The sequence below is a fragment of the Chiloscyllium plagiosum genome, chromosome 33, assembly GCF_004010195.1.
Source record: "Chiloscyllium plagiosum isolate BGI_BamShark_2017 chromosome 33, ASM401019v2, whole genome shotgun sequence".
Classification (NCBI taxonomy): Eukaryota; Metazoa; Chordata; class Chondrichthyes; order Orectolobiformes; family Hemiscylliidae; genus Chiloscyllium; species Chiloscyllium plagiosum.
Window position 1 is genome coordinate 15,401,931 of NC_057742.1, and position 22,523 is coordinate 15,424,453.

General features: G+C 41.0%; 1 protein-coding gene across 1 annotated transcript in view; it reads left to right on the forward strand.

The window, feature by feature from the left end:
- Nucleotides 1-22,523, forward strand: part of rnd2 (Rho family GTPase 2) — a 66,399-nt gene that overhangs the window by 26,404 nt on the left and 17,472 nt on the right. The window contains exon 3 of the mRNA XM_043675017.1: nucleotides 20,567-20,676. Coding sequence (XP_043530952.1) covers nucleotides 20,567-20,676 — 110 coding nt within the window. The remainder of the gene's footprint in view (nucleotides 1-20,566; nucleotides 20,677-22,523) is intronic.

Below are 22,523 nucleotides of genomic sequence, written 5' to 3' on the forward strand. Positions count from 1 at the left end.
CTTCCTGACCTCTCCGCCCCCACCCCCACTCCGGCCTATCACCCTCACCTTATCACCCTCACCTTAACCTCCTTCCACCTATCGCATTTCCAACGCCCCTCCCCCAAGTCCCTCCTCCCTACTTTTTATCTTAGCCTGCATGGCACACTTTCCGCATTCCTCCTGAAGGGCTCATGCCCGAAACGTCGATTCTCCTGCTCCTTGGATGCTGCCTTTCCTGCTGCGCTTTTCCAGCAACACATTTTCAGTTCTGATCTCCAGCATCTGCAGTCCTCACTTTCTCCTAGTTGATACAAAATGGTGCCCGTTAAACTATATAACTAATCATCTCCCTCCCTATGTTATAGCAGTTATGGGATGGCGTTTTTACAGGGGGCAGGGTGGGAGGAGGTGTAGTCTAGGTAGCTGTGGCAGTCGGTCGGTTTATAGTAAATGTCCATGTTGATTCGGTCATGGGAGCACTAGGAGAAAGTGAGGACCTTCGTAATCTTATTGAAAAATATGACCAGTGTTTGTGACTTACATATTTGCTGAACTTCTGTTTGAAGTGGAAAGTGCATCTCATCTGCTCATCAAAACAATCCTCTCTCTTCCAAGACATTAAGAGTGCAGCTTTTTTGCCCAGGCTAATGACCCAAATCCCTTCTCTTCCCTCTCCTAGTCTATTTTCGAAATGTTATTCTTGGTGCATCTGCAAGCTCATTTTCGTCCTTTCATTTTTCCTGCCAAAAGTCTCCACTTTACAGTTTCTAAACAGCAGCATGGTAGCACAGGTCATGCATTTTCTCAGGAGCTAAGTGCTGCTTGCACTTGTCAGATCTGAAGCTACAAATGCGGATCTAAGGTAATAAGATCTGTGTTGACGTTGGCAGCCGGAAAGAGCGAGATGATTGTGAAAGGAAATCAGAGTAAAACTCAGCTCAGAGGCTCTGATTCAGCTGGAGTATTTATACTGACATTGAAGAGCGACAGGGATGGCTTTTAATGTTAGTGGGGATAGTCAAACGCTTGCCAGGTACTTTAAACTTATCTGTCTGTGATCCAAGAATGAACAATTGCCATCTCTGGCTGTATCAGGTGTTATTCATGTCTTGCCTATTTTCCCTTAAAAAGGATAAAACAGCTTTTGTTGTTGAAAATCAGTGACTGAAAATGATGAGTATAATGGCTGCCGTCATCAAGAGATGCTTTTATAGAAGCTGCTGTTTTCAGTGCTTTGTAAGTTTTTTTTAATTGTTTGTCAGCACTTGTGTATATTTTAAAATTTTTTTTAGAGGAGTTTAAAAAAAATTAATTGAGAAACCTGAATGAATGTCACAAGTGTGAGAGTAGAAAGGAAGTAGCTGTTCAGGTGAAGGGGGATGTTTTAGTGGAGGTGGTTCCATCCCCTGTTTAAAACTTGGGTGACCTAGTGTCTGCTTGATTTGGAGGTGCTGGTGTTGCACTGGGATGGACAAAGGTAAAAATCACACAGCACCAAGTTATAGTCCAACAGGATTAATTGGAAGCGCTAGCTTTCGGAACACTGCACAACCACCTGATGAAGGAGCAGCGCTCCGAAAGCTAGAGCTTCCAGTTAAACCTATTGGACTGTAACCTGGTGTTGTGATTTTTAACTAGTGTCTGCTTGGTCAGGTTGCTTGAAGTCAATTTTACGGCTACAGGGCTACTGATTGGCTCAAGGAGTGAAAACATTTTTTTCCTCCAACTTCCCCCCCGCCCCTCCCCTTTACCTTTAAAAACTGTGCCTTACTGACCCATCTACAAAAGGGAAAGTTTCTCCTGGTCTGTGCCCTTCATAACTTTGTACACCTCAAACAGAGTCTCCCTCAGCTTCTCTGCTTTATGGAAAATGACTGTAGCCTGTCTAATCTCTCTTCATAGCTGAATCACTCCAGAGCAGGAAACAACCTGGTGAATCTCCTCTCTGGTGCAGTTGCCTCATTCCTTCGAGTGTGGTGACCAGAACTGCACAGTGTATTCCAGCTGTGGCCCAACATTACATACAGAGTCAAAAACAGGAATTGCTGGAAAAGCTCAGCAGGTCTGGCGGAGAGAATTCAGTTAGCTATTCAAGTCCAGTGACCCTTCCTTGGAACTGATTGTAACTAGAAAAAAGTGAGTTTTTATGCAGAAGATGGGGTGGGGGGTGGGTGTTAAGGAGAAAACAGTAGGTGGAGATAGAGCCCAGAGAGAGAGGACAGTTGGATAGAGAAAGGAGTGGATAACAATCAGTCTAAGAGAATGAATAGCTACTAATGGGAACAATTAATGGCTAACAATGTGTTGTGTGTCGTAGCAGACCATGTGATAACAAGGCCTAATATTTGGGGGTTGGGGTAGGGACATGGGAGAAGGTGCCTCAGGCCCTAAAATTGTTAAACTCAATGTTGAGTCCAGAAGACTGTAGAGTTCCCAAGTGGAAAGTGAGGGGCTGTTCTTCCAGCTTGTGTTGAACTTCACTGGAGCGCTGCAGCAAGCCTGAGATAGAGATGTTGGCCAGGAAACAAGGTGGCCTGTTAAAATAGCAGGCAGTATATAAATAATAACCAACTTGGGAATCAGTGGGTTTTGAATTCGGGGCTTTTGAACATCAGGTGCTACCAGTGAGTCAAGGCTGTCATTCTACTGCAGTCAATGTAGCTAGTTGGGAAACCTGAGGAAATGCCCAGCAAAGGATTCTGGAAGGAGGAAGCAAGAATGTCCCATTGTAATTTCCGTAGAGCTGTCAAAAGAATGATTTTTAGAATGGTCATAGCCTGATGAGCAGCAAGCCTTTTTTCACCTTGAGATCAGGTTTCAGGATGCTGGAAATTTCTGGAGGCTAATTTCAAATGAAGAAAGAGGCACAATTAAAGTAATCACAACAATCCCAACGCTGAAAGGCAGGTATTAAGGAAATTTTATATTCGAGACCCCAATGTGAGAAATGATCCTCTTTTGTTCCATTCTCGAAACCACTAGTTCCCGGTATAGCAGGGTATTGCTGAGTGCATTAATGTGATGCTCAGCTTGGCTGATGCTGACACAGTTTGTGCAGCTAAATGACTAGGCCACAGCTTGGGGCATTTTTACAGTTCTCCACATTTCAATATGCATGCACCAAAGAGACCCAACCCAACAGGAGTATGCTGAGCAAATTGACACCAGTAATTATACTGACTGAATACAAGGTGGGTCCTCCATTTGGTTAAGAGATGTATTCTTGGATCTGTGTCACTTCTTTAAATCTTTTAATTGCAGTGTTCTTGTGGTAATCGCATGAATTACTGTGTAATCATAAATATAAAAGGTGAGGTGAAAGTGAGGACTGCAGATGCTGGAGATCAGAGCTGAAAATGTGTTGCTGGAAAGGCACATCAGGTCAGGCAGCATCCAAGGAGCAGGAGAATCGACGTTTTGGGCATGAGCCCTTCTTCAGGAATGGGCTCATGCCCGAAACGTTGATTCTCCTGTTCCTTGAATGCTGCCTGACCTGCTGCGCTTTTCCAGCAACACATTTTCAGCTCTGATCTCCAGCATCTGCAGTCCTCACTTTCTCCTAGTCTTATGAGAAGGGCCTCCCTCAGTCAGGCCACACTAAGCCCACAAAAAGTGGTCACTTAGAGGATTTGCTGAAGGAATGCCAGTGTCTGGGAATGTGCTTCTAGAATGCAGTACTGGAATAGTTTGAACCTTCAGAGAAGTAAGAGATAAAAGGGGAGAAGGCTTTCTGTAGGTTGTGTGGCAAACCAGGAAGCGTAAGAGCAGGAGTAGGCCCTTGAGTATGCTTCCCCACTCAATCCCACGTAGCTGCCTGCCAGTGTGGTTCTGGCTAAAGCTGCCATGTGGTCTACTGCCTCTCCTGTTTGACCTCCTCCCAACCATTTTCCTTCCCTCTCTTGTTGATCAGAAATCCAACACAGTTTGGATGCTCTATTGCTTTGCATTCTTCTTACATAGCCTTCTATTCTTAGACTTTGTGTAAAATTTCCAATGCATTGTCTGAGATGAGTCAACAGTGTGTTTATGCTGACATTACATTGTGAGTCCAATTCCCTAGCTGAACAGAGAATACCAGAGCTTTTACAATGTAGGTCAACTAAATAATTCTGGCTGCTTCAAGCTCCTCAAAACCTCACAATATCAGTGAAGGTTCAGTTTGTCAGTTGGATATAGAATCATTTGATTAAACTATGGCTGTGCAACTTATGGATCACATCCTCTGTCTTTGTTTTTAGTGAGAGGATTATGGGTTCATGTCCCTCTCTAGAGACCTGAATTAGATGAAAGTCTTTAGTTGATAGTTCAAGTGCAGATGTGCTGACACTTGAATGAGACAATTCACTAAGACCTGCTCCTCTGTCTGTTGTCTCACATGGAAGTAAAAGATGGCATGGTGCTATTTGAATGAAGAGCGGGAAAATTTTCCACCGTCTCCAAGTCGTCATTTGTCCTTCAGTCAATATCGCTTTAAATATTTTAAAACCAAGTAGATGATCACATTGCTATTTGTGGGGGATTGCAGTATGCAAATTGCTGCTTTTCTTATATTACAACAATGATTCTAAAGTAGTTGTTTGTAGAGTACTTTGGATGATGTACTAAGCTCATGAAAGGTGCTATATAAATGTGGGCCATTCTTCCTTTCATACAATGGTACAGCACAAAACGAGGTCTTTCTGTGCCTCAAGCTTGTGCCAGCTTGATCTGTTGTTCCTATTTTTGTTTCCAAACTGCACTTACAAAACTTAACTCTGCACAGTAGTGCTGTTCATGTGCCTCAGTTGTGTTGGTCAGCTTTATATTAATCCCCTCTGATTCTCAGAGCACCATTGTTCGTGCACGCAATGCAGCAGCAGCCGTTACATTAAAATGGCATCTTCAGTTTAAAGAAACGTCCAACACACTTCATGAATGGTTTAGAAAGAAATTGCAGAGAGCCGCGATGAGAGAGGTTAGGAAGAAAATATTCCTTAATGATGGGTTTGGAGAGGTGCAAGGGTTCCGAAGAGTTCCAGTATGTTCGACAATGGTGACTGAGGACAGAAATTGCTGGAAAAGCTCAACAGATCTGGCAGTGTCTTTGGAGAGAAATCAGAGTTAGCGTTTCGGGTCGAGTGACCCTACCTCAGAATGTTCATTCTGAAGACGGGTCACTCGACCCGAAATGTTAACTCTGGCCCTCCACAGGTGCGACCAGATTTGCTGAGCTTTTGCAGCAATTTCTGTTCTTGGTTCTGATTTATAGCATCTGCAGGTCTTTTGGTTTTTATTAAAGTGATAACCTTCCCACTGGCTGTGGAGTAGAGAATGTAATTGTTATGTATGTGCGAATTTGTATTGTAGGTTTTCAGAAAGTTGCATGTGTTCTTTGGCCAACATGTAATGCAATAATTAGTGTATCATCTGTAGATCTGACGGGTAATGATGGGTTAGAATGAAGACTGACAACTGTTCTTTAGAAGTGCAATGAAAGGAAGAAGAGAAGACAAACTTCTTAAGCAGATATCTGTGTTATGACAATCAGCTTTAATGTGATTTGACTGCCAGCTGCTCCTGAGATCTATTTTTCCTGCTCTTAAGGCCAAACCTTTGTAACTGAACCAGGATTAAACTGGCACCTGTCTTCTGTGGTAAACCTCAGTCAAACTATCATCAGGCAGACTGAATTAATGGGCCATGAGGTGAGACCACATCAGTGAAGGTCATTGCATTCAAAAGCAGCCGCATCATTTCCTGTCTCAGATGGGTATTTAATTAAAACAACTTTTATATCTACGCGATAACGATCTGGAATATGTCCCAGGCTTGGAGCTGCGGTGCTTTTCAACAAGCTGGGGTTCTGCTTAGCAATTGGGAAATGGAGTTCAAAATCCCCAACCACCACCTCCTTGTTTCGTGTTTCTCTCCAAGTATTTTTTTCCCTGGAGCGTTGGAGGCTGAGGGGGATCTTATTATGGAGGTTTATAAAATCATAAGGGGCGTGGGTAGGGTAAATAGCTAAGGTCTTTTCCCTGGGGTAGGGGAGTCCAAAACTATAGGGGAGAGGTTTAGGGTGGGAGGGGAAAATTTAAATGGGAGCTGAGGGGCAACTTTTTCATGCAGAGTGTGATGCACGTATGGAATGAGCTGCCAGAGGAAGCGATGGAGGCTGGTACAACATTTAAAATACAACACTTAAAAAGCATCTGGATGGGTATATGAATAGGAAGGGTTGAGGGACATGGGCCAAATGCTGGCAAATGAGCCTGCATTTATTTAGGATATCAGGTTGACATGGACGAGTTCAGCTCTATGACACTTATTGTACCAAGAAAGCATTCAAAGGTGCCTGGTAACTTTACAACCTGCATTCTGAAAAACAGATCACACTTCAGGATCATTCCATGTAATGGGGTTAACCCAATTGACAGCTGTTGGCAAATGCATGAGCTGATGCACTTTAGTTTCAACATAAGAACTCTATAAGTTGCAATCTGCTCTGAGATGCCACATTCTATATTTTCTTTTACCAGCTTGGCTGGATGAATTTAACAAAGAAAATCTTAAAAGGTGCTGTGAGTAAGGATAATGTCCTGCTGTTGTCTCTGTCACTTTGTAGTTGTTCTCTGTACTGGTTTCCAGTGTTATGTTCTTCATTAAGACTTTACAGTCTCATAATATTCAGGTGGTATTTGTAGCAGTCTGGCAGGCCCAGCAGCCTCCAGTCCCATTAGATACTGGTAATGAAAGCCAAACAAAATCATGGTTCCTGAACAATGGCCAACTGTGCAATAAAACGGGTGGGTTGCAATAAATTTGAATCCTTTTTGTGCAAGTACACAATCTACACCAAAACTATTTCTTATTTGGGCCTATTCAATTTGAATAACCATAGTTTTCTATTTGGCATCACTTGGTAGCTTGCCAGTTGGGATCAGAAGGTGAGCTGTTGACTGGCTTGTCAGGCAGTACAGTCTGTAACTCTCAATTCTGCCCTTCTTGCCAAATCACATGATCATCAAATTTATTCAGGAGAAAGTGCTCGTCTATAAAACAAGCTCCGAAGACAGAGGGAAAAAAAGGGCTTAGGTTTTAACAGCAATGAAGCTGTGGGGATTTGCAATTTATCAGGTGTGAAGTCATTGAAAAAACTGGAAGTAATGTCTATAGTTTGCTGTTATTTTATCCCCTCAACTGGAATTCCTTTTTTAATATATTTCTTTCAAGAAATGCTTTTGGCGATAGCGCGTAGAATCGGGTGTTTTACTTATCTGTGACTTGCTGCTTTTGAATAAATGTTGGAAGAAGCTCTTTGTTTTAGTGAGTGATTTTATGGAGGATTTTTAGGGTTAGCTGAGTCACACAGAATGTCCAGTTTCCAAGTTCGCTCACCTGATTGGTCTTACTCAGGATGATATTGTGATTATTTTCATTGTATTCCAGCATCACTCTGGGATGGTGAGGGGTAGCATATTGGAGTTCTAATGATTCTCAATTGGGATCCAGGATTCCTTTGGACAAGTGGACAACGTTAAGAACTATGAGTCAGGACAGATTGCTCAGCTGAGTTCCATGTAGTGGAAAGCTTTCTAGTACCCACGGTCAGTGGAGGTAATGATATGTGTCCAGTGATCATGGAACTGAACTGTGTGGTCTTTTAATGTAATAGAGAAGGAGAAATGCTGCACTTTGCAGTTACAGAGAATGTACAGGCCATTTGGCCCAAACAGTCTTGTGCTAGTGTTTAAGTTCCAGGTGAGCTTCACCCACTTTATCTCTTCTTTTCTTTATGTACTTTTGCAACTTTCCTGCTAAAGGCAGCAAGGCTTTTCCCCTCAAGCCACTGTCAGAGCTTTTGGTTTGGGTCGTTGGAAGGTACAACTGCCAAAAGGAATGAGGGATGCACACACGTGAGGATCTCAGAATTGTAGCATTGGAGGTGGCGACAAAGATGAGGAGAGGCAAGGCCATGGAGGGAAAAGAAAAATGAGAATTTTAAAATTCGTACATTGTTGGGCTGATTAAATGAATAAAGCAGTAAGTAGGCAGTTGAAGTAGCATATTGACACATTTAAATACCTGCTGTTCTGTAGTAATTAAGTACAATAATCATAGGCAATAGGCTGCATATGTTCATTCTTCTCCAAATGAAATTGCAAGTTTTTCAGAAAATGGTCTCAGGTGAACTGTAAAGTAAATTTGTGCTGTTACTGCCATCTCTGCTTTACAAGATTCTCTAGAGGAGCTGTGGTTGTTTCCTGCAGAGAGAGAGATCCATGGAATCTCTGATGCACCAAGTGACAGAGGTGTCAGGTTTTGTGATTATTCAGCAGAAAGGTTTTTCAGCAGATTGACTCTACATTCTGCTGATTCTCTTCTCTTCCACTATTCATACCCTCCTCTTACCCCACCACCCCCTCATTCCCACAAAGGAACAATTTTATACATTAATTTCCGGTAGAAAAAGTGTTGCTATGCTACGTTTCGGAAGAAATACAGCAACTCTAGACAGTTCTACTGTCTCTTAACAATCTGATTGGTCACGTGTGCTTAATTCAATTACTGGAGGTTAGCAAACTAATGGCTTTGCAGAGACGTTAAATATTTTGTTCATCTTGACGAAATGTATTCCGTTCCCTCCCTCCTGCAATTTATTTCTCTCTCCCCTCTTTTTACTTAATGGTTCTTTGTGGATAGTTGTGCTTTAAGATTGGCAAGGAATTACTTGTGAAGGGTGGTGATGATGCTAGTGGTGAGGGAAACCTATTGGTTTCTTTCTTGGACTGCAGCTGAGGTGTTGACCCTTTGTTCTGCATCTGAGCCACTAGAGCTGCTTCTGCTTAAGCACTTAATGAATAGTTTAGTTATAACTGCACAGCAGATTAAAGTGATCCCACTCAATCACTGTTTTGTGAGACTGGTCCTGCACTGCATCACTGGCACAGCTCCACTTTTCTCTGCAAAATGTTACAATTTCCCAAGTAGCACTGACAGTTGTAATTCTAGCAGGAATCTTTCATGCGTGTCTGTTGAACAATTGCCATTCATTTAGCTCCCAGGGAAAAGAGAAAACATTTACTTTTTTTTAGGAAAGGTAAATTTCAGGGAAACAATTGCTCAAGTAAATGAAAACATTTAAAACCAGATTTAGACTTCCCAAATAGGTCAAGAATAGCCTGACATGATGTTGACCTGTGGCAGTTTTTGAGAGCGATAGTTTTGCATCTGAATTTGTGAAGAAAAGCATTGGCCATATTTAGTCAGTCAGTGGCTTAGATATTTGACTCTGCAAGTCCAATCCACTGTGTGCTGCAATTGCTGGTGGGAGACTGCATGGTTTTATATCCAGCTTTGTACAGCACTGTTACACTGCATCAAAATCCTTATGCCTGGCCTAGACAGGGTATGCCTCCACATACCCTGTCTAGGAAAATAGACGTTGATAGAGAATTAAATTGGACTGTACTAACATGATCTCTCTTTGATTGTATTTCGTGCTGGAGTTGATTCCTGAATGGGATACTGCATGGTTTTATATCCAGCTTTGTACAGCACTGTTACACTGCATCAAAATCCTTATGCCTGGCCTAGACAGGGTATGCCTCCACATACCCTGTCTAGGAAAACAGACGTTGATAGAGAATTAAATTGGACTGTACTAACATGATCTCTCTTTGATTGTATTTCTTGCTGGAGTTGATTCCTGAAGCTCAGTCCTGAAGAATGGCCTCTCACTGAAGTGCTAAGAATCTCCCGATACATGTAGAACATGGTGGGCAGCACGGTGGCACAGTGGTTAGCATTGCTGTCTCACAGCGCCAGAGACCCGGGTTCAATTCCCGCCTCAGGCGACTAACTGTGGAGTTTGCACGTTCTCCCAGTGTCTGTGTGGGTTTCCTCCGGGTGCTCCGGTTTCCTCCCACAGTCCAAAGATGTGCAGGTCAGGTGAATTGGCCATGCTAAATTGCCCGTAGTGTTAGGTAAGTAAGGGGTAAATGTAGGGGTATGGGTGGGTTGCGCTTCGGCGGGTCAGTGTGGACTTGTTGGCCCGAAGGGCCTGTTTCACACTGTAATGTAATCTAATCTAAACTGAAACTCAAACTAATATAAAATAATCAAGAGGGAAACATTTTTAAAAATTCCACTTCTACTCTTTATGAAATTAATATATCAACATAGACTGCACCATAAACAGAAGTAGGCCATTCAGCTCCTCAAATGCATTTGTTGGACTGTGGCTGAATTGTCCCTTGTCTTCATTCTTGCTTTGTGTGATCCACTGGCCTATTAAAAATCTATTGATGTCCATCTTAAATTTCATTTGACCCAGTACCCACTGCCTTTTGAGGGGAGTGAGTTCCACCCTTGCACTACCTTCTGGTTTGATTCCAAAATGGCTTCTCTAGTTTTGTGCTTGTTTTTTTGTTCTAGATTTCCTTCCCCATTATTGGAAATGATTGCTGTCTCCCATCTGCTGTTGTTGAATCCCTTTTGTTTCAAACACCTCAGCTAGATTCACCATTCAATCCTCCAAACTCAGGGGAATGCAGACCAAGATTTTGTAACCTGTCTTCATAACTTAACCTTCCATGCACCAGAATGATTCTGATGGAGCTGAACAGTGTTACTTCCAAGACCAAGTTATTTTTCCTGGGATATTGTGTCCAGAAGTGAATACTGTACTACTGCTGACTATGGATTTACATACACGAAATATCACCATTTCCAATCCCCTTGATTTAAGGCTCAATATTCCATTAGCAATTTTGACTTGCATTTTGTACCTGCACACTAGCTTTTAGTAATATGCTTGAATACTTAAACCACTTTACTCCTTCATAATTCCAAGTCTCCCACAATTAGGCAAACAATCAAATTTTAGTGTTGCTCACATGAAATAGATGACCTTCCATTTCCTCATGTTGAACTCCATCTGCTATGGTCAAAGCAAAGAATAGTTAATTGGTTAAAAATTATGTATGAAATGAATTAATTTTCGGTGCAACTTGGTCTTTAAGTTTCTATAAATTTTGTATCACCAGCTCATGTCAGAAAGGATAAGCTACAAACTTGACCGTAGTGCATGGTTTTTGGAAGCAGTAGATCCTATTTTTAAGTGGATGCTGTCAATAAAAGACTTCTCATCTGTGTGGCAGTCTGTGAAGGCAAAGCATAAACAATAGGAGCTATTCAATAAAACCATTACAAAAATTAAAAATAAGCAATACATCGGTCATGTACCTGCCAACTCCACTGGTGTTTTGCTGGAGGCTGCAGTATTTCTTCTGTTCCTTCAGCCTTCCAGGAATGGAATTAAAGCCTCGAGCATTTATTTTGTTTTTGTCCCCAGAATTAAAAACAAGGACGAGGTACCTAGTGCTGATTTGCGTTTTGTGTAGCAAGTCCTTCACCCTACCAGGTTACAAATTGTAACTTCATTGTACATGAAGGCTCTCTTTTAATGCATTGTTCTACTGCTGGATATAAAGACAATTAACATTCCAGCCAACCCTTTGCAGGACCTCCAGCACTGCTGAACAGAGCAGATGACAGTGCAGATGCAACAAACAAAAGTGAATGTCCAGCCCAACTCCCCTCCTATTGTTTGTGAGCTTTTCAGGAAACGCTAGACAATCTGCAGTGTCATTATTTGTAGGTGATGTGGGGCCTGATGATATTTATCTGAACCTGAAAAGGTTTGTTCCTTTAAAATCACTTGTCAGGTGCCTTCTGTGATGAATTGCGTAAATGCATGCTGAGGTCAACCAGAGTTTAATTGCTATTTGATGAAGCAATTTTGCGAGCCGTAGGTGCTTGCAAAGTTTGGCCTGGTTAGAAAAAGCATTCTGAAGAATGCTCCTTGCTCTGAAGTATTAGGTCAGAAGTCAGATGATGCCAGGTAATAGTCCAATTAACCTTTTAGACTATAACCTGGTGACTTCTGACCTTGTCCACCCCAGTCCAACACTGGCACCTGCACATCATGGCTACCATTGACACCTGAAATGTTAACTCCATGGCTCTGTCCCACGTATGCATAATGACTAGTGTTTTCTTTTCTATTGTGGCTTTTCAGCATCTGCACACTTTGCGTTCAGACAGATTACGTGATTTCCTTTAGCACATGCAGAACAATTGAGTGTGATAATAGCAACATTAACAGCCAGTTTAAGATAATCAAGCTCATACCACATCTCATTGTCACTCACTGGAATCAAAATACATTCAAATGAAGGGACCCATTCCCTGCAAACAAACAGAAAATGTTCAAGCCTTGTGCCTATTTAGAATTATCTATAAGACTGGGGAACCTATAATTCCCAATTGCTTTCTCCAGAGTAAGGCCTTGGCCAATCAGACCTGTTTAGCCAAGCAATCAAAGTACTGTTTTCTGCTATAGTATAAATTATGATCGCTTGAAATTTGACATATTTGTGTTCTTCTGATGAGTGCAAAATGAAATGCTTTTACTTTAAGAAACACATTAAGCTTTTGATACTTCCTGAAATGCACTATATTCTCTCAAACATTCATGCAAATGAAAGATTAGATTTAATATTGAGATAAATTTTAGAAAATTGGCTCTGACTTAAGTGGTGAAATGTTTATGATTTAATAGATTAGCTCACTCCACTTTCATTCACTTTCTTACAGCTACCCATAAAAGAATCATTGAATCTCTAGAGTGGAGAAGGAGACCATTTGGCCCATAAAGTCCTGAACCGACCCTCCAAGTACCCCACCCAGACCTAGTCTATCCTTGTAACCTCATTTATCCTGGCTAATGGACCTAGCCTGCACATTACAGACAATTCTGCATGGCCAATCCTCTTAACTTGCACATATTTGCACTGTGGAAAGCATCTAGAGCAAATCCACTCAGACGCAGGGAGAATGTGTAAACTCCCCACAGTCACCCAAGGCTGGAATTGAACTTGAGTCCCTGTAACTGTGAGGCAGCAGTGCTAACTACTATGCCACCTAAAGACATGTGAGGTGTTTATATTTGATTTCTCTTATACACTAAATGTAGAAATCCCAATTTTCCTGTAATACACCTAAATGCCCTTCAGCCGGCACAAATCAGTCACTTATTAAGGCCCAAATAATGTGTTCCTAAACCAAATTCAAGTACTATCTCCCTGGGGAGAAAAGTTGAGAAAATATTGATGATTATGGTTTAAATAGCGATCCTGAAAGTTTGGAATGCCTGGACATTGTATGCTAGCATCATGCTAGGTTCCAACATGGATGTCAAGTGGAGAAACTACAATTGGCCAAAACATGGCACTGCAAAGTGCATCACAGGAGACTTGCAATCTTCTCTGATTTAATGAGTAAATGCTGGTGGGCGTAATGTACTGCATTCTTTGATTTTAAAAAATTGTTATTAATTTTTCGTTCATTGAATATAAATGAATTCACCAGTGATTCTTCCTTTTTAGTAAAGAATGGTGGAATAATGTCAGAATCCCTACCCAGTAACATGGCTAACATGAGCATCTTTCCTGATTAACACACTTTGAGTAAATTAATTCATAAGATAATGGCATCTTAAATGTGAAGTTTGATATTGTTATATATTTTATGTAATCATGAACTGTCGAAGAGAAAAACAACCATCAGTAATCTTGTTGTTTTGAATCTTGGTATATTCATATTCCTTTTAACCTTTTTAAACAGATAACTTAGAATAGACAATATAAGGAACAATAACCCACTGATATAGTCTCAGTTACAATGAGTGGACTAATCAGCAACCTTTTCTCATGCAGAATGAATTGTTGTTCCCTTTGAAATTTAACATTTGTGCGTCTGTTCCAATAAGCGCAAGATTGAAAGGTTTCAATTCCTTAAATCTTTTTTTGAGCAAGGTTTAAATTCTGTACCAACAAGTGGTTATTCAGATAATTAATAATCGTATTCATTAAAATAATGTATCTTAAGTCCATAACACATTTCACTGGAAAGTAGGATTTAAGTATGTTTGAAATATGTAGACTAAATTATTGAGAGTCATTTTTAACCTCAGGTAATCCTGGACTTGTTACGCTTTTGGTCAATTAAAAGAATGTTCTTAAACTTGCGCTTCATTTCTCCAGTCTACCTTCTGTTAATTTGGCTGCTATATTATTAAATAAAGCTTAATGCATAAAATCAGTCTTTTTCACTCCATAGTAGTTTTATAATCCCTAATCTTATTTCAGACAAAATTCTGCCATTTTTGAGTTTGTTCAATAGGGCTAATTTTTTCATAGAACATTTGTCCTTACCAGTGTAAAAATGCCTGACTGCTTCCCTAATGGGTAATTCCAATTAAACATTTGCTAAAGTCTTTTATTTTGTAAATTGCAAAATGGAAATACATTTTCCTGAAAAATTGCTTTCCTCCCACTGTTTTGATGATGGGATTAATTCATTCTTACATGTATTTTTCATAATGTTCACAGTCTCTCAGGTTATGATTTCCTTTCATTTATGCATGAATCCCTGTGTATTTAATGATTTTTTTTGAAGATTAGAGCATTATTTCAGATTTTTATTCCACTCTGAATTCTACGAATTAAGGCAGTACACTAATATGTGGTGGAAAAACCCAAGTATGAAGTTTAGCTCATTATTTAATAAGACCAACTTTGATCTTTGCAATAATACATTCACTTTTTTGCTTCTTAAGAAGGTAAAGTTTTGTTTTCCACTGGAGAACAAAATTAGTAGATTTGGCAGCAGGGTTAATTTTCTAATGTGACAATGCTTATGTTATCCCTTCTAATGGAAGAAACTAAGGGTGAGTATCATGGCATTGAAGAATGCAACAGATGTTTGTTAAAATGTATTAATGTCTACGAATATTGCATTCACAGGTACATCTGCATCTGGCTCATATTGAACTTGTTAGGGTATACAGAGCAGCATACCTCTATTTGCATGTCATGATACAAGTGATCCCTGGGTAAGATGGAATGTAATATGTTTATATCCTCAGGTCACATGTTATGGTACAGTGATTAGATTAAGTTAGATTAGATACCCTACAGCATGTAAACAGGCCCTTTGGCCCAACAAGTCCACACCAACCCTCTGAAGAGTAACCCACCCAGATTCATTTCCCTGCATTTACCACTGACTAATGCACTAACAGTATGGGCAGTTTAGCATGGACAATTCGCCTGACCTGCACAGCTTTTTTTTGAATGTGGGAGGAAACCAGAGAAACCAAAGGAAATTCCCGCAGACACAGGGAGAATGTGCAAACTCCACACAGACAGTTGCCCAAGGCCAGAGTTGAACCTGGGTCCCTGGCACAGTGAGGCAGCAGGAGTATGTCTCTTCAAGGTATCTTAATATAATAATAATTGCAAGACATTCACAACATTATGCAATAGTTTCCCAGCTTCCATGATTTTAGTCCTTTAAGCTTCCTCATACCTGAAACTCTGTGATGCAGCCAGGTTATCTGATTTGATTATACTGGATTGGGATTAATGGATGATTTATTGTCGATCTAATTGCCTAGGCAATTAGAATGTGCTGGCATTGGACAGCCATAGGCAGCATTTTGTGCCCTTCTGGTATTCTTATCTGCATTAATATCTTCAAGTTAAACATGCTCAGCTCTGGATACCGCTTAAAAGATTGCAGTATGTTTCATTATCCATACCAAGGAGTCCTTACAGCTTCTGGTGGTCTGGCTTTGGACTTGAGGGGAAAGTTTTTTTCCTCTGCAGTAGGGTGGAATATAGAAAATCTGATCAGGGAGGTTGTGTGCCCTGTACAGAAGGTCATGGATCCACACTGCCAGATTCTCCTGCTTATGTTTCGTGCTTAACTTACTAGCTGGCAAAAACTAGAATCTATTCCATGTCAAAGTACATGAACGATTATGAATCAATACTGCCATAACAGCCTTGTACATATTTTATGATGCAATTTGATTTACCAACTGTGCAAAGGAAGGCCACCAACACATTAGCAAACATTTTTAATGCAACTGCGTTCACTAATTCAGTTTGTTGGAACCATTTCATCTTTTAATTGGGGTACCCACCATCTGTTGGGTTCTTGAGCTTGGTATAAGACAACCTTAGGCTTATTATATAAATGGATAACTGCTTCAGACAGATATGCAAGGCAGTGATGCCGTGTCATTTTAGGATTTCATTTCTCAAATTCCCTAAATATAGGCAGCACTCAACAAAGATGGACTTCAGTATTCTTCAGTACTTCTGATTTAGTTGTCGAATGCTAGTATCATACTTAAATGTCATAAAATAGGATGTATTTTGTAGCAGGATGATTCATGTGTTAGCTTACGAAGCAAGATGTGTGTCAAAGCTGAAGAGAATCATCCTAGAATAAGATTTTTGACAGGAAGCAGATTTCCAATATCCAATAATTTTGTGTAAATGACAGGCTATTGGGAGCTGGCCTTTCTGCTGCACGTTCCCCAGAGATTGTCAGAAATAACCTTAAAGCATAATCCAGCTTTGTTCTTCATTTCAGAGTGACAGTGCAATTTGGTAGCTTTAATGGTTTTAGGTAAAGTTTGCTTCTGTAAACACGATCCTGCATGGTAAAAAGTAATTTTCCCTTCTGATTCGTTGTATTGCTACAAGTAGAAGGAAAAGTAAAGCTCAAGATAAGTAATTTGATGTAATTGTTGGTGTTTAAAAGTTTTGGTATCTGTGACTAGATGAGACTTTATATCAGATATATTGGCAGAGTGAGTGTAGTTCGACTGAATTTAGTAAGACACCCTTTCTGATATTTGCTTTCATATGTATTTTGCTGTTCTCCTTGGATCGGTGCATGAAGGTGAACCACTTCAAAGTATTTAATTAGTTGTGAATGGCTTCGAGATGTCTTAATATCATCAAAGACACTATAAATACAAGTCAAAACAAAGAATTGTGGATGCTGTAAATCAGAAACAAAAACTGAAATTGCTGAAAAAAGCTCAACAGATCTGGCAGTATCTGTGGAAAGAAGTTCCTGATGAAGAGCTTTTGCCCAAAACATCGATTTTCCTGCTCCTTGGATGCTGCCTGACCTGCTGTGCTTTTCCAGCACCACTCTAATCTAGACTCTGTGGAGAGAAAAAAAATTAACATTTCGGGTCGAGTGACCCTTCCTCAGAAATGCAAGTTCTTTTCTGTAGTATATTTTTTATTCCATTGTTTTAAAACTACACATTTATATTTGCATTGGATTCTATTTCTTCTTGGCTTAACTGCGTAACTGCTTCCAAAACTGCTCTCTGCTATTAATCTCACCATGTCATTTCCAAGAGATCATGTGGCACAGTGGGTAGTGTCCCTACTCAGAGATGGAAGCTCTAGGTTTGAGTCCACTTTAGGAAACTGGGCCCGAAAGGTGTGTTCAGCACCAAACAGATTGTCTGTCCACCTACAAATCCTTCCAATTTACTCGGTGAGAGTGGGAGGAAATCCAGGTCAGCCACCCTGTGCGCTAATAGCAAGTCAAAACTACTGTAGTACCTAGCCAAGATTATTCACAAACCAACCCAAGTGAAGTTTACATTTGCTGCTTAGAACCTGGTACCCGAAGAAAAAGAGAGAATTGTTACCTAAAAGGTCACCAGTTAACTGCACATTTGCTTTGAGTCAAAAGGATTTAAGTGTAAATCCAACTTCAGAAATTCAGCATAAAAATCTAGATTGACCATCCAGTGAAGTACTGAGGGAATCAGACCTCATCGGAAGTGCCATCTTTTTAAGCATAAATAGTTAAGAATGGAGGTTTGCTCTTCCTTTTCGATGAATCCTGTGAACAGACAGGACCCAGAAATGATGCGAATTATGAAACTCTGTAATGGATTCACCATGACAACGGGTGGAGCAGAAAATGCTGCCATCTCCTCTAACTGGCTTAACATCTTTTCAGTGTTCTTCTGTAGGGGCTCGGAGTAGTAATGCCTGTTCTTCTCACCTGCATTAGAAAGGAAACTATTGTGACTGAGTTCAGGGCGGCAACTAGACCTTGTTCCCTGTAAATGATGATATGGCTTTCTACATTGTGCCATTCAATTAGTCCCTTTTTGAGAGACATTAATCCACCCAGATAAAACTGCGAGACTAATCTAAACTGCTGAGGGTCCTGCTCATAGCCTGGCTCAGCAGCTTAGCTGTGGTATTTGGGTGGTGGTCTGGTTCATCCCTTTGAATATTGTTGCTCCCAGTTGTGTAAACAGATCCTGAACTCAAGCAAAAAGTCATTATTGTTCAGGGTTTTGTACAGATTATCCTGGTATTGGACCCAAAGGTCAGAGGAATAAAAACTGTAGGAACTCATTGGCTTTGTTTTGGTTGTTTGCACATTTTGGAAAATTGTTTTCCTGTGATTTACTGTTTTACAGTGTGACATTTGGAGTGTGATGTCTTGCTTTAAACTGTCAAGCCTACAGGTTTTGGGTACAAACTCAAAAAAACTTCAGTATTCATTAAAGAGGTCCAGAATCTAGCAGTGAATACTGGTAAAGGTGCACGTCGAAACTATTGAAATAATAAAAGCAGGAAGTATTCTCTGTCCAAGTTTGCTGCACACTCGAAAAGAAGGCAATAGTCAAAATTGTAGGCTGGCTATACTTAATTGGGAAATGGGGCAGAGTTTTACATGGTGTGGTATGTGGTCCTGCCCATGAGGTAAATGTCAGAGACAAGCCAACCTGCTCTTTTCACCTCTCGCACCTTTTAGTGTTGCATTGGGGGGGGTGGGGGAGGAGGGATTGTGGGGCTTCTGACCCCACTTCAGCGATGCCAGCTCATCAAATACCTGCCCCCAAGGTTGGCTGCTGTTGAGATTGTGGCCAGCCCAAAGAAGAGAAGCAGCAGAGAGCGCAGATAAATGTAACTCTGCAGCCTTGCAGCTTATAGGCACTGGCAAGGAGGATGGCCAACCAGGATTGATGAGGACAGATAGCAAGGAATGGGGCCTGAAGCTGGTCTCGCAGACTAGATGAGTACTAGGACCGGATTGGAGGCAGATTGCTGCAGTGATGAAACGTGCTGTTGAAGCCAATTCTGGCTGTAGCTTTTCCTTGATATGATACTTTAAGAAGCAAGCTTAACCCCAGCCAGAAATTGGTAACCTTTTTGTGGTATCTGCCCTTTACTATACTGTATGATTGTGAAATGTATATGCTGCAAATGGTAGCTGTTTGATTTACCAGCATGCATGTTACTGAGTGGTACTGTTAATACAGGACTTTGTCGTCAGATACCACTATTCTAGCCTCAGTGGGATCAGTATGGGAGCTCTTACGGTGTCCACTAGTTTTTCCACTACAATACAAGTTGGTGGAAAGGCCAACATGTGCTTGCCTTTTGTTCCTGCTCCTGGTAAAGTGCAGGTGGAAATCTAAGAAAGCATTTTATCACTCAAAATGGAGATTGCCTTTGACAGACTTTTAACCACCTTTGACTTTTCTTGAGGTTTCATTTGAATAACCATTATGGGCCCTGCCCAACACTGATATCTCAATGTTCTTGTTTTGTAACTATAGTTCTTCAAATGCCATGGTGAGAACTTGATCTTCAGTTGTAATGATTATTATCAGTTATGTTGAGGGATAATGATTAGAATTTATTCTAAAATGAGAAAAGATCATGATAATATTGTGGGAGAAGGGGGAATTTTAATATGGTGAGAAAAAGGGGAATTTTAAGCAGGTGACAAGGGTCTCTGCCAGCTGGACAGCTGGAAACAGACTCATTTAGCCTCCTCCTGGGCAAGTGCTTGGTTTGTGATAACTCTCAGTCAGTTGAGGGGTCTTCTACAGGCTGAAGGACCCTGGGGTGGGACATCCCCATTGAGTGCTGTCGCTCATCAGAGGCTGACACTGTGGATGCTGCTGGAAAGACATCCAGAGAGGCCCAGGTTCTTCTTTGGTTCCTGGGTGTGTGATGCTGGGGCAGGGGAGTGAGGGGGTGTTGGCAGCATTCAGCAGGCAGTCAGCTGCCTGTCTTTTCCCACAGTCAGGTCCCTCAATCAGGCACCTAGTGCCTTTGAAGTCCCTGAGAGACCATGAGCAACTCACACAAATTTGTTCACCATAAACTCCATTTCATTAACAGCCACAGTAGTGGGGAGAGGCCCTGAATCCTGCATTATTGCCCACTGAGGGTCGTCTTTTGGTCCATTGTGCCAGGGATGTCATCAGGTTGGAGGAGGGAGGGGGGCAGCTCCCACCTGATTATGTCCCTTGTCCACAAACTCCACATGGGGGAGAACAGAAAACTCTGCCTAATGTGGATTTTGTTTTTTCAATGCAAGTGTATTAGATATAGATTATCTGAAGCAAGCTCACTTTCACTCAATAAACAGTACCATTTATTAACTCATTGAATAGGTCCAATGTGCTTTCAATTCTGAGTTTAACTCATCCAAGTATTCTGGCAGAAGGTGTGTTCAGTGATATTCTGTTTTGTTGATCTCTGCGTCTTATGTGCAAAAATTGTTTGGTTTAATTTGTTTCTTCAAAGAAACAGTGTATTGCTTAGTCATGACAGGAGTTCTTACAAGGTGCGTAAAATAGCTCTCCTCTTACATCTCGTTTTGACATCTTTCTCCTTTTCCCTTCCAGGATCAGCGTATTATGACAACGTGCGCCCACTGGCCTACCCTGATTCAGATGCCGTGCTAATCTGTTTTGACATCAGTCGTCCAGAGACTCTAGACAGTGTTTTAAAGAAGGTTGGTGCCTGTCTCTGATTGTTTTGAGGAAGTAGACGAGAAGTTGGGTACTGTATATTTTAAAGGAAAAACATTAGGCACAGCTGCAGGGCAGAAATTAATCCATGTGTTCATTTTAACAAAATTGATGAGCACGTTGAGATGAAATTTCTCAGTGCTATTTTTAGCCATTTAAAGTAGTGAACCTCCTGCAAATGTGCAAAGCAATTAATTTCCACAGCGATCTTTCATACATTGCTTTTTGAAAGGAGGCTGAAGGTGACAAGGATACAAGGCTTAAAAATAGCAGAAACTGCTGGAGATGCTTAGCGGATCAGGCACTACCTGGTGATGGGAAAGATAAGACTGAATTTTACCGGAAATTGGCTGTGTCAATTTTGGTGCATTCCATGGAACGTTTCCCTTTGCGAATCCTAATGAGTTTTCTCACATTATCTTCCCAGAATAAGGAAGGGAAGGCTCCAGTCCACATCTGCACCATGTCCCGGTGGTGTTTCTCTTGTATTCTCCCACGTGCCCATGCAGAGGTATTCACAACTGCCAGGCCCGCCTAGGATTCCTGGCATGGACGCTATTTTTAAAGCCAAACTGTACACCCAGTCAAGCACTGGTCATTCCACAGCTGCCCTGCACTTTTCCTGTCTAATGCCCCAGAGCTGTTGGGCAGAGGAAGATTTGACACCCTGCTTTGCTGAGGGAATCTGGGGGTCCTAGTGGATGGTGGCGAGGGGAGTTGGTGGCCATGGAATATGTTGGTGACTGATATAGGCCCGTGGAGCAGGTGGCAAGTTGGAGTCACCCAAGTTACCCTTCTGACTTCCACATTGGGAATTGACACTGTCTAGTTTCTATGCAATGGACACCAGAATGGGATGCTGGGTCACAATAGTGTCATAACGAGAATGATCTTGTATGCCAAAGCTTGCCCTTAGTCCTGTAGCCACTCAGGAGTGAGAATTCTGTCTCAACATTTCACACTTGGTTGGAAAATGGGAGTTTTTGTTCTCTAATTTAGGGAGCTCATCATTTGGCCATCTCACACGGTTCTTCCAACTTTCTCAGCATTGTCCAAATTGTTCAAGGCCTGGGAGGATTTGACCCTACATTAACGAGTAAAGAATGGTCTGATGAAAAGCCATCAGTTTGATGTGTTTTTCTCTCTCTGGTTATTTTCAGCTTTTTTTTTGTTTTCCTTTCAGATTCAAGCGTCAGCAGTAATTTGTTTTAAGATCTAGAGCAATTGTAAGAAAACAGAGCATTAGAATTAATTTTAAACCCCTCCATTTAAAGAGCCATCACAGATCCAATAGGCCACACATTCTCATTTTGAGCTGTAAACCAATCTACTTCAACAGTTTTAAATTTAAATCTGTTTTTGTTGGCGTTATAAGTTGCTTTTCTGATTTTGTGCATGTAATTTGAAAGTATGTTTTAAAAATACTTTCAGAGCCTGTCGAGGATATTGTCCAAAAGTAATTGAAGGTAAATTTTTCACTGATTCCCTTCTGGGTCTCTTGGTTCAATTTTTATTATCATTAATCAAATGTTCACATTTTAATTTTACAAAGGACTATAAATAAAGCCTTGTACCTTTCCCTTATGCTTTTTGAAATGTAAGTTCATGAGAGAGGACAGTTTAAAAATAGGACAGTCATGGATAACCTTGAGAAAGGAATAGATTTTTGCTATTAATGGGATAAAGCTCACCATTCTGAGATAACCTCTCTTTTTTTTTCTGAGACTGAATGATTCTGGCTCCTGCATTCCACCTGGGTTGGGCACAGTTCTTGCGATGGCACAAGATTTTTTTTTCTGGTGCTGACAAACTGGAAAAAATTGTAGAGTTC